At 36.1% G+C, this 13552-nt stretch overlaps 1 protein-coding gene across 1 annotated transcript; it reads left to right on the top strand.

Annotated features, from left to right (window-relative positions):
* The first annotated feature begins 6061 nt into the window (after positions 1–6061).
* LOC138009888 (uncharacterized) lies at positions 6062–9799 on the top strand. The gene is made up of 3 exons (XM_068856878.1): positions 6062–6258; positions 7198–8549; positions 8661–9799. Exons 1-3 carry the CDS (start codon positions 6062–6064, stop codon positions 9797–9799), a joined length of 2688 nt encoding a protein of 895 aa, XP_068712979.1.
* The last annotated feature ends 3753 nt before the right edge of the window (positions 9800–13552 follow it).

Here is a 13552-nt window from a genome sequence, read left to right as displayed (position 1 = left end):
AAAGGTGGCAATGTGATATTTTTTAACAAACCGAAAGAACTCATAAAAAAATTGGATTTGATCATTGGTGAGATATTGGCTGGCAATACAAGCATTGACATGCGAAATATGGGTGTTTCTATATTGGACACATTATTGAAAATGACAACAATTAACAAATCACAATATGGTAAATTATACAAACAATATTTCCAAATTTAATGTAACTTCATTATATAATGGAACGAGAGATAGTTTTATCATCTTACAGTGTGAAAAATAAAGGGGATAATAAACCAGAAGATTTTACAACAAATTTCACCAGACCTGTAACTCTAGACAATAATAAGCAATACGTTATCGGTCTTAACAGAGTCATTAACATGTCATTCACTTGGTTCAATGTCAATGCTGGGTACAAAAATCAATTAATCAAATACAGCTCCGATAATGGTTCAACTTTTAAGGACATTACCTTTCCAGCTGGGGTATGGAATTATACGGACTTTGACAGACATATTAAAAATGTGACGAAAACTGGTGATACGTATCCGATGACTCTTGAATTCAACGAAACAACATTCAGAGTCACGGTTACATTAGCTGCAAATTACCAACTTGATTTAAGAGCAAGTAATTTTAATGAACTGATCGGTTTCGACAAAAAGATATTAGCAAGTGGAACGCATATTGGACCAAGAGTGCCAAATCTCAGTCAAGACACAGACGTACTCAATATTCATTGCGATTTGGTCAACGAAAGTTTAGTTGACGGTGAAGAAACAGACATTATTTATTCATTCTCAACCAGTGTACTAAAACCAAGTTACTCCTTCACCCTCGAACCACAAAGAGTTACATTTAATCCTGTGAACAAAACTACAATTTCATCAATCAGAATCATGATAACAGATGGAAAAAGAAGATTAGTGGATCTGAATGGAGCAGATACGTCTTTTTCGCTGATTTTAAAAAGTATCTAATGTAACAGTATAATGAAACCGTATGAATTTAAGAGGTTTTACCACCCAAAACTTGGTAAATTTGTATTTCAACATAAAGGGTCTGGGCTTATCTTAGACAACATTTTTAAACCATTGAAGAGTGTGGCATCGTCTGTTTTCAAGAAATTTGCTAAGCCATTAGCAAAGAAGGCATTAGAATCAGGGGTTTCCCACGCAGGTGATAAAATTGGCAAGACGGTGGCAGAAAAGTCAGGAGACCTAATAATGAAAAAATTAGCAAATTTGAGAAAAGGAGCCACAACACCAACACAAAAAGCAATTGTTCCATCCTTGCTGATTGAACAGAAACAGCAAGATGAAAGCGCTGACATGATACTAAATAGATTGATATCCGGATCTGGAAGAAGGCGTAGATTTTTCAAATAAATAACATGACAGCAAAATTATATAATACAATAGTATAAATGGCTTTTAGAACAAGTGAATTATTGCAAAGAAATGAGTTGGTGCGTTTCCAACTTGATGATGTAATTAGAGCCCCTGGAAATAATCAACATCAAGAAAAGAACGGTTACAGATTCACCATCAACGACCGGAGTTCTTTCTATGATTGGTACAATGCTTATTTCGAGGTTCAATTCCAGTTACAAAAAACAGCAGATGGAGCTGGTTATGCAGCAGCCGATAGAATAACGGTGATAAACGGATCTCATTCATTGATCGCTCATATGATGATAAAAAGCGCTGGAAAAATTGTTTATGACACTGACAATCTACATAAGGTCACTTTTGTGAAGAATCTGTTGGAATATTCTGATGATTACTCAAGAAGCGTAGCTAAAAACAGTTTTTGGTATTTAGACACAGATGGCACGACAGCCGATACCAATTTAGGATATGAATCTAGAAGAGTGCTTACACAAGCTGCCCAAGATAATGGAGGGGGAGGAGCAAAAGATGTGAATTTGATCATACCTCTCAATCGTTACAGTTTTTTTGAAGAGTTGCAGGATAAAATGTTGGTTCCTATGCAGTTGCAATTCAATTTGAATCTCCAGAACGACAATGAACTCATCAATATGGCAGCAGGAACAGATGCCGGCAGAGTAGTGATTAACAGATTTCTACTATGGGTTCCAAAATTAACACCAAAAGACAGTATGTACGACAAATTTGTAAGCTCTTTCATGAAAGAACACAAATGGACATATCAGCGTGAACTATATGCAGTGTCGGCACCTTCCAGAGTCAGTGGTTTTTTTCAGATTTCTTCCAGTATTGACAATGTCAAAGCAATTTTTGTTTATCTACAACGGGCTAAAACCAGAGTTGCAACTGCAAATCCATATATACTTGATACCTTCAAACTAAATGCAGCAAACGCAAACAGTTATTTAACAACATGCAGACTCGAATATGGCAATGGTGTTTTCTACCCAGAAACAGAATATGACAGTGAAAGCAAAGTGAGAATATTCAATGATCTGATGTCTTATGCAATGCGAAAAAATGATTACAACACCGGAACCCAGTTGAATCTAGCTAATTACAATAGTTTATATCCACTGATTTATTTCGATCTGTCATATCAAACAGAAAAAGTAACAAGAGACCCTAAACAGTTGATTTTCAGGTATAAAATAAGTGCCAATAGTGCAGCAGATTTCAATGTCCATGCGGTTGTATTGTACGAAGAGTCGGTTGTTATTGACAAGGTGGGTAATGAATTGGTGATAGTTTAAGCCCACAACTGAAATAGTAATATGAAATCAAGTAAATGACACATATTTATTTGTAACGGGAATTATATAACATATATTATATGACTAAACTTCATGAAATCAACGTAAGACTTACAGATAATCAAAAAAAGAATCTGAGTAATGCTTACCATAAAAGGGAAACAATTGTTCTAAGACTGACAAATGATTCTCTTAATGGAAACGACACTCTTTATGTTCCAGCAATGGTGAAAAAACGATTGCAAAAAAATCGACAATTGAACAAAGGAATGGACATTAAGCTTGCTAAGACCAATATCAGAAAACAAGTAGGCGGAAGTCTTTTGAGCACCGTATTGTCACTTGGTATGAGAGCTCTTCCAGCAATTGGTAAAACCCTTGGGTTGAGTGCTCTTGGTGGTTTAGCAGAAGCTGGAGCCAAAAAATTGTTAGGATCTGGTCAAAAAGGTGGTGCTATGCCATTACCCATGATGATACCTTTCAATGCAATCAATCAACTGATGCCATATCTGAATATGTTTACAACCAAACAGCAAAGAGACATAATGAATGCGGCTCAAACAGGATCTGGCGTTAAAATAACACCGACTAAAACACAATCAGGTGGATTTCTAGGAACTCTGTTGGCTTCCGTTGGAATACCTTTGGCTCTGAATCTTGTCAAAAAGCTAACGGGAGGAGGAGCACCGAGGATAGGTAGACCAAGATTGCATGGTGAAGGAGCACCTAGAATGGGAATGCCCCCTCCATTTTACAGTTATCCGCCATATGTGACTGGTAATGGTAGAAAAAAAAAAACATCCTCAACCAAAAAAGGAAAAGGGTTACTATTGGGAAAAAACAGTCCATTCAATGGCATACCCATTTTGGGGGCAATATTGTAAAACCAAAATTTCACAAAAACATACCTATGTCCAATCACGATCTGAAAAAATGGTGTAAATATTTGAACATACCAATCAATGATGTACTGTCAAGAGATGAAAAAGTGCCACATAACCATAAACAGGCGTTATTTATTTACAATCTTGAACCAGCTTATATGAGCGGAAGTCATTGGGTTGCAACATATGTCAAAGACAATGTGATAAATTATTTCGATAGTTTTGGTATGCCCCCATTTCAAGAGATCGTAAATCATGCCAAAAAGAAAAATCTGACTTTGTTACATCAAAACAATCAGATACAAAACATACAAACAACAACTTGTGGGTATTTCTGTTTATACTTTCTGAATGAAATGAATAAGGGTAATTCGTATTATGATTTATTACAAGTGTTCGACATAAATGATACAATGAAAAATGAGAGATTTATCGAATATTATTTTAGAAATATCTAACTTATATATATTATGAAATCATATTGTGTTAAACAAAAGAAAGTGACTGAATGTGTTGAACCTTCAGGTTACAAAACAGCTAAAAATGGTAGACTAATGTTCTTTTGCACTTGTGCTGAATGTGGTATTACAAAGACCAAATTTGTCAAAAAACAGGGAAACTAAACAGCCCGTTGGGAGCGGGCTTACTCAGTGATATTGCTAATACTGGAACAGAATTATTTTTAACTAAAGGAGTACCTTATCTTGGCAAAAAAGCCGTTGAAATGGGTAGATATTATGGTTCCGAATTAATGAGAGACCCAAAATTGCAGAAAAAAGCAATCGATTATGGTTTGAGAAAAATGAACCCTCTACTTCATAAAGTTGGATCTGAAGCTCTCGATCAATTGTCGACGAAAATAAGACCGAATAAAAAATACACAACAAACAGAAAAGATCTTGATGGTGGTGCTGTTGACATTCACAAAGCTATTGGTAAATTGCCGAAACCAAAAGGCGGATGGACATTACCTGGGCATCATTACACAGGACCTTATAATGATTTAGAAAATCAACTGAAGTATGACCCAAAAACTGGTCAAATATTGGAAATATATGATATGCCCACTGGCAAAACTGATGCAATAGCAATGCAACACGATGTTGATTATTCCGTCTGCAAGGATGACAGGAAATGTAAAAACAAAGCAGATAGGAAAATGGTTCAAGCTTTAGACAACGTACCGTATAATGAAAGACAATGGGGGCATTGGTTGGCAAGAAATGTAATCAATACAAAGCAGAAACTAGGTCTAGGAGTTTCAAAAAACGGAAAAAGCCGTCGGGTAACTGGCAAGAAAAATTAGCAGATGAATTACATGCATCTATAAGACGCAACTTTACTCGGCGGCGTGTAATCGTAAATCATATTGACGAAATATGGGCAAGTGATCTAGTTGAAATGCAACAGTTTAGCAAATGGAATAAAGGTTATCGGTATCTTCTTATGGTCATTGATGTTTTCAGCAAATACGGTTGGATTGTCCCATTGAAGGACAAGAAAGGTGAATCTGTCACTGAAGCATTTAAAACAATATTCAGGGAAGGCAGAAGACCACAATATTTATGGGTTGATAAGGGAAAGGAGTTCTATAACAAACACTTGAAAGACTTGTTGGATAAAAATGGGATACATATGTACTCCACTGAAAATGAGGAGAAATCCTCAGTGGTTGAAAGGTGGAATAGAACAATTAAATCCAAAATGTGGAAACAGTTCACTGTTCAAGGTAATACAATGTATCTCGATATGTTACCCAAACTAGTGAAACAGTACAACAACACAAAACATTCAAGCATAAAAATGACTCCTGTAGAAGCATCTAATAAGAGGAATGAAGGTATAGTTTACTTCAATCTATACGGTGACACAGAAACATTAAAACAAAAACCAAAATTCAAGGTTGGTGACAAGGTTCGAATATCCAAGTATAAACGGAATGTGTTTGAAAAAGGATATACACCAAACTGGACCGAAGAAGTGTTCACAGTTGATAAGATCCAATACACTAATCCAATAACATACAAACTAAAAGATCTCAGAGGTGAAGAGATACAAGGCAGTTTTTATGAACCTGAATTATTAAAAGCAAAGCAGAATATTTTCCGTATTGACAAAGTGATTAGAAGAGACTATAAAAAGAAACAAGCTTTTGTAAAATGGAAGGGATACAGTGATGAATTCAACAGTTGGGTACCGTTGAAAGACATTGAAAACATATGAATTGTGGTGAAACAAACGCACCTTGATAAATATATAAGAAAATAATATATAGTACATGTATATATGGACAAGTTCGAAAATGAAGAAAAGTTTGGTTTCTATTATGAGAGCGATCAAGACTCCGGTTCGGATTCCGATTGGACGCCATCGCAAGAAAGTATATCTGAAGAAAGCTGCTGCAGTTCGCAGGAAACAAGCCAGGAATCTGATGAAGAAATATAAAACATATTAACATATGGAATTCAGAGGAAGCGAAATAATTGAAACCATGGCTGTAAGAAAAGTGATCACAGAAATGATTTGTGAAATAGTGGTCAGGAACGCAGGTTATATGCATTATGTTCATTCAGAAGCAGTACCATTGTTGATCAAAGCATTGAAAACAGGAGGACCAAAGAAAGAAATCGGGAAAATGTTTCACATCATAGATGTCAAAATGGATTTTTTGTTCAGAGAGTTTAAAAGGTACAGCGATTTTTTGAAACCATTGAAATTGATACAAAATATATAAAAAATAAAATATATAGTAATATAATATGGAAGATCGAAGACCAGTTGGCCGCCCAAGATTTTATACTGATGAAGAAAGAAGAAAAATAAAAACCGACTACATGTTGCATAAAGAATGGTACTGTAAAATATGCAACAATGGTAGAAACTACACTCTTGCTGGCAAACATTGCCATTTAAAAACAAAGAAACATTTCAAAAATTCATTTACATATAATACGGGTTACATTTATGATAAACATGAAAATAGCAATTAATTTATTCATATCACTTCTCTTTTAAAAAAGTTAAATACATACTTCCCGTATGTGTTGAACTGTAAACGCACCATAATTTGACTTAAAGAATTATTATCTATAGATATATTATAATGGCAAATAATATGATAAATATTATGAACCGAAGTTCGCTTCAAAATCTGAGCAAAGAAGAATTAATAGAATTGATTATAAAACAAAATACAAAACCAGTGCCCGCACCGAGGACAAAAACAAGACCGATCTCAAAACCAAGAAAGAGTGTAAAAGAACTTGTTGACTATTTTGAGAGGCAGAGACTGCCTGCTCCTCCTTCTGAATGGCTGGAAGAAATAGAACAATTAAACAGACCAGTGCCAGCACCTAGATCCAAAAAACGACCAATTCCATTACCGAGGACCATAATACAAGAAACGAACAAAGCTTTAAAAGGGTTTACGAAGTCTTATGAAATCAACATAAAAAACAGCAAAGACCCACTTATGCAACTGCAAAATACAAGAAAGGCTGTTGCCATTCACATTGGAAAAATATTAAAATCAATGAAAGGTCTAAAGTTTGTTGAAACACTGAGGGTCACATTTGAAAAGCAAACAGGGCGAGAAGAAAAAATCATCAAAACGGCTTATTTCAACAGTCAACCACAAACAATAACAAATGACACACAAATTGAACTAGCTTTATCTTTGTCAAAACAAGTCATACTAAACAAGATTGCAGTTTGGATTTCAGAGGGATCTGGTTGGACTATTCAATCTGTTGAAAATCATTATATCAATGTGGTAAAATACGAGCCAATGAAAGGATCTTCTTACATCAAATTACCAAATGAACTCAAACACAGTGCAAAAGGATTGATCAACATGAAAAATGAGGATAATGAATGCTTCAGGTGGTGCCACATAAGACATCTCAATCCTCAAGACAAATACCCACAGAGAATCAAAAAATCAGACAAAGCATTCATTGAAAATTTGAATTATTCAGGAATTGAATTTCCAGTGACTACCAAACAGTACAACAAAATAGAAAAGCAGAATGAAATTAACATCAATGTTTTCGGTTATGAAAACAAACAAAAATATCCCATTTATGTGTCCAAAGAAAAGTATAAAGATTGCATGAATCTGCTTCTTATAACAGAAAATGAAAACAAGCATTATGTGTTGATCAAAGATTTCAACAAATTCATGTACAATCAAACAAAACACAAGGAAAGGAAGCACTTCTGTATGCATTGCTTACAATGTTTCAGTTCTGAAAGAGTATTAACTGATCATAAAGAAAACTGCATACAAGTAAATGGCACACAAGCTATCAAAATGCCAACAAAAGATGATAACATACTAAAATTCAATAATTTCCATAAACAACTACCAGTACCATTCGTCATTTATGCAGATTTTGAAGCTATAACAGAAAAGATATCCGGTTGCCAACCTAATGATGATAAATCGTACACAGAGGCTTATCAGAGACACACAGACTGTGGTTATGGATATAAGGTTGTGTGTTGTTATGATGATAAATACACAAAACCAGTACAAATTTATAGAGGTGAAAAAGCTGTTTACAAATTTATGGAAGCTATGCTAGAGGAAGTTAAATATTGCAAGAAGATCATGAAAAAATATTTCAATAAACCATTGAGAATGACTGAAGATGATGAAAAAGAATTTCAAAAAGCTAATGAATGTCATATCTGCAATAAAAAATACAATGAAAATGATGTGAGAGTTAGAGACCATTGCCATATCACAGGTAAATACAGAGGATCAGCTCACCAAGATTGTAACCTAAATTTCAGATTGACTGAGAAAATACCAGTTATGTTTCACAATCTCCGTGGGTATGACAGTCATTTTATAATGCAAGAAATTGGTGAGATAGTTAAAAAGCATACATACACAAACAAGAAAGGTGAAACATGCCAAATGAATATCAATGCCATACCAAACAACATGGAAAAGTATATGGCTTTCATGCTTGGTAATCATCTGACCTTTATTGATAGTTTTCAATTCATGAGCTCAAGTCTTGATAAACTGGTGAGCAACCTACCAAAAGAAGCATTAATATATACTTCTCAAAAATTCAAAGGTAAAGAGCTTGATTTGATGAGTAAGAAGGGAGTATACCCATATGACTTTATGGACAGTTTTGAAAAATTCAATGAAAAGCTGCCACCAAAAGAAGAATTTTGCAGTATATTAAATGATGAGCATATCTCAGGTGATCAATACAAACATGCTCAAAATGTATGGAACACTTTTGATCTAAAAAATATGGGCGAGTACCATGACTTATATCTTAAATCTGACATCCTTCTGTTAGCTGATGTGTTTGAAAACTTTCGAAAGACCTGTCTGCAATACTACAAACTAGACCCCTGTCATTATTTTACCAGTCCTGGGCTTTCTTGGGATGCTATGTTAAAGATGACTGACATTAAATTGGAGCTTATGACTGATATTGATATGTTTCAATTCATTGAAAAGGGCATGCGTGGTGGTACATCATACATAGCAAATCGATACGGCAAAGCTAATAATAGATACATGAAAACGTATGATGAGAAGGCGCCCTCAAAGTATATAATGTATCTAGATGCTAACAATCTGTATGGTTGGGCAATGAGCCAATACCTTCCAACTGGTGGTTTTAAATGGTTGGCTAAAAACCAGATTGATCAGATAGACCTAGCCAAGTATAAAGAAAATAGCAATAAAGGTTTGATATTAGAAGTTGATTTGGAATATCCCAAAGAATTACACGATCTGCATAATGATTATCCGCTAGCAGCCGAAAAGGTCAAAGTCAACAAAGATATGCTTTCTAATTATTGCCAAGAAATAGCCAATAAATTCAAAGTGTCAACTGGCTTAGTTCATAAACTGATACCTACATTAAGCAACAAAGAAAAGTGTGTTCTTCATTATAGGAACCTACAATTGTACACCGATCTTGGTTTGAAAATAACCAAAATCCATCGAGTTCTAAAGTTCAATCAGTCACCATGGTTGAAAGAATACATTGATTTCAACACACAGAAGAGAACCAATGCTAAAAATGCTTTTGAAAAAGACTTCTTCAAGCTTATGAATAACAGTGTATTTGGGAAAACAATGGAAAATATCAGAAAGCGAGTAGATGTCAGATTAGTAACTGATAAAAACAAACTGTCAAAAATGGCTGCCAAACCAACATATGTTAGTAGTAAGATCTTCAATAAAATCTAGTGGCAGTGCATAAAATCAAAGAAACACTAACCCTAAACAGGCCGGCATATGTGGGTATGTGTATCCTAGATCTTAGCAAGACACTAATGTATGATTTTCATTATAACTACATCAAACAAAAATACGGTAGCAAAGCGAAATTATTATTCACAGACACAGACAGCTTGACCTATGAAATTGAAACCAGTGATGCGTACCAAGACTTTTGGAATGATAAAGACAAATTCGATAACAGTGATTATCCCGAAGATTCACAATATTTCGACACGACAAACAAAAAAGTAATCGGTAAATTCAAAGACGAGGCAGCAGGTATACCAATAACCGAATTCGTCGGATTGCGATCGAAAATGTATTCATATATGAAAGACAATGACAAAGGCGGAAAGACCGCTAAGGGTATTAAAAAGAATATCATCAAAAAGAACATAACTCATGAAAATTATAAAAACGTACTGTTTAATAACAAGCAACTGCATCACACCATGAAAACGATTAGAAGCAACTTACATCAACTTGGAAGCTATGAGCTTAATAAAGTATCATTATCTTGCTTCGATGACAAGCGGTACATTCACAATAATGGTGTGACAAGTCATGCATACGGTCATTACAACATTAACACACTAAAATAACATTTCTTTTAAAGGATTGAACACAAAATGTCCAACCAGAAAAAAAACCAAAATTTGAACCATTTGGTTGTATTTTCGGTTTTGGTTAATTTATGGGTTAACTTTTCATTGGTTGAAAATCACGGGGAAACCCCCTTTATTTATTTCCGAGAATGCCATGCTTTGTGATTTTTCTAAGAAAGTCACGCATTTTAAATAACATATAGTTCCAAAAGAAATTTTGCGTTGGATCCATTCTGCCTCGCCACGGCATAGATTCGCAGAAATATAAAACATATAGATTTCCAAGAATATGAGACCGAAAATACGAGATCAAAAATATGTAACCGTCAAATGTAAAGTAGTATGGAGTTGGGTTGGGATGAGAGCATTTTTACAAAATGATCTCATACCCCCAACTCCTATACTACTCAAGCGCCACAAGCCGGTTTATTTTGCTTACCATATGCATACAAACTCCGCTCTAGCATAACAATACGTAAGCATACTTAATGGTACTGACCTCCTAAAAACTTGTTAAAGGAAAAGTACACTGGGCACCTGCCGGATACGAAAACCCAAAACCCTTTGGGAATGAGGGAACGTATTCTCCAAACCCTATGCAAGTGCCACTACCCTATGGAGGCTAAGGGGAAAATTGACTGATTCAAATCCCTAACGGATCACTATTTGTACGACAAATTACCCATAATCCCCACCAGACAACAGGACCCAGTCCTCTGGTCCGTGCCGTCAAAATATCCATTTCTGCCAATTTCGGAGGCTACAACTGTCAGAAATAGCATTATTCCTTGTAAGTTTACAGCATAGAACAAAATACACGAGTTACTCTGTTTTTGGCGAAAAAACCACAGATAAAGCAGTAAAGAAGTGAGACCACTGAACGTGAGCCAAAGTGATTAATTTTCATAGCAATTTGCATGATAATTTGCATGATAATTTAAACACAATCATCATGCTCGCTATATATATCGTGAATAAGGCCTATTGCCAAGAACTTTGATTGGTTCATTGCCCTGTTTGCAACTGCAGTGATTGGTCGGAGCAATGACTTTGATATTGGTTGTATGAGACAACTGTGTTATGCTTGCTGTGACTACGAGCCGGTGATTGTATCCGCTGTCATCTAGGGCTTTCTGATAAAGAGGTGCTGCTTCGTTAAACGAATATTCATCAAATGAGATTTCGGACAACCCTTTTTAATGGATTTCGGAATGTTTTCGATAATGTGAGGTGGATGGTTTGATTTCTTGTTGACGTAGAGTGGGATGTTTCTGGGTTAGGTGTAGGCCATGTATTTTCCATTAAACAGGTTGAAGGTGACATCGAGAAAGTTTACGGTTTTTTTTTTTTTTTGGCCTCGATTGTAATTTTCAGGCCGCTATTTCTGAAAATACTGCACAGATCTTTTTTGATGAGCTCTGTTTGCCGTGGTGATGCTTTTGATATCTCGAGGCCGTCATCTCTGTATAAGCCAAAATCGCATGCACTGTCAAACTTCTCTTTGATTTTGTGGAGGAGATGAGTACCAACAAGCTCGCAAGATTCAGCACTGTCGTAGCTCCCCATAGCGACGTCAAAAAGATTACATGAGGTCTTTTTACCCCATGGCTCACAATAACTGTACTTACTAGAACTTTTTGCTAGAAGGATGATATGCCGTTCATTGTCGGTTATGGTGACATATTCAGATGCAGTTTGTAGAGCTTCACTTAGCAATTCAATTGAAATCGATAGGTAGAAATCTACTACGTTGAATGGAATGATCGAGTACATATCTTTGTGCAGGATGTTAGTGAATTAAGATAAAACGGCTTGGTATTTTTCCATTGGTTGAGCTTCAAGTGGTTAGCAACTTTGGCATTAACGCAGTCAAGGAGTTGTTTACTGATTCTGCCAATCTCAGCCTTATCCGGGTTGATAAGTCGACATGTCGGGTTATTGGCGAAGTTAGGCTTGTGATCTTTAAGAGTTATGAAGGCTTCGCGTTTTGCAGTGATGTTAATTCTGTCATCGAGATGCATTTTCTTAGCGATGGCTTTGGCCTCTAGATCGATGGGATTCGTGGTGCCGTGGGTCACTTTCTTGTAGGTCTTAGTGATATTTTTTTGAAGCAGATCATTGTAAGAAGCTGTGTCCATTTTATAGCAGTTTTTTGTCTTGTCCGCGGGTACTCAGAGTGTGTCAGATTTCATGATGTTGTTATGAATGTCTGAGGAAAGCTTCTGCTGGAATTCACACTTCACGTTCCGGAATTTGATGGTCTCGATCATGTTAAGGAGCCTCTTCTCAAAATTGAGCATCGCAAGTACTTGTGGACCCTTGTGGAGGTGGTTTACGGAAGAAAAATCCAAATGTTTCCTTGCGGCTGCCTTCCGCGCTAGGGTTAAAGAAGAAAACGCCTTCCAACGCAAGTCGAGGCGGATGACCTAAGGTTACAGCAATCAGTTAACCATGAACGAGCTCATTCGTCAGAAATAACATTAGTTTAGCTCCGGAACTTGCAAAAGACGTTTGATTTTGATTTAGTCTCGATATTCAGATGTATAACTCCAGAGGAGAAAAATCTATTTTCGTGATTATGCTTATCATTGGCTTTGACAAAGGGATCAGTTATGTTAGAAGGTGTATTTTTTGAAGAAACAAAATACATTACAGACAAGACTTGTACGTGTAAGACCGTGTAACGTAAAGCATATTCAAAGGAAGAGTTTTGGAAGAGATAAAGAAGGGGGCTGCGTGAGATCTTGTTTCACAGGTCTGGAATACATCAAACGAAGAGCACGATTTTGTATGAACCGTATTTTGCTTAAATGAACTTTGGTATAGCATGGCCCCAAGCCGACAAACCATAAGACAAGTGAGGTAGAATCGGAAAGCGATAGATAATTATAAGAGTAGAGAGTGGGACAAAGTGTCTGAGACGAGCAATTACTCCGACAGGATGGTTTAGAGGTCATCAACCGTACCTCCCACCTCTGTGACCCGGGTTCAACTCTGGCTCGGGTCGTATGTGGGCTGAGTTTCAGTCGATCTCAATCTGACTCCGAGGGTTTTTCTCCGGGTACTCCGGTTTTCCTCCCTCCTCAAAATCGACTCCCGGCCTATTCCATCAGGC

Source organism: Montipora foliosa, chromosome 7 (genome assembly GCF_036669935.1).
Source record: "Montipora foliosa isolate CH-2021 chromosome 7, ASM3666993v2, whole genome shotgun sequence".
Lineage (NCBI taxonomy): Eukaryota > Metazoa > Cnidaria > Anthozoa > Scleractinia > Acroporidae > Montipora > Montipora foliosa.
This window is presented reverse-complemented; position numbering and strand designations above follow the sequence as displayed.

What these genes read in the sequence shown, in the direction of transcription:
- LOC138009888 (XM_068856878.1), top strand. Translation starts at nt 6,062, where the DNA reads ATGGCTGTAAGAAAAGTGATCACAGAAATGATTTGTGAAATAGTGGTC. An exon ending in TTGTTCAGAGAGTTTAAAAG is followed by an intron (nt 6,259 to 7,197) that starts GTACAGCGATTT and finishes TTATTTCAACAG; the next exon opens with TCAACCACAAACAATAACAA. An exon ending in GTATATGGCTTTCATGCTTG is followed by an intron (nt 8,550 to 8,660) that starts GTAATCATCTGA and finishes AAAAATTCAAAG; the next exon opens with GTAAAGAGCTTGATTTGATG.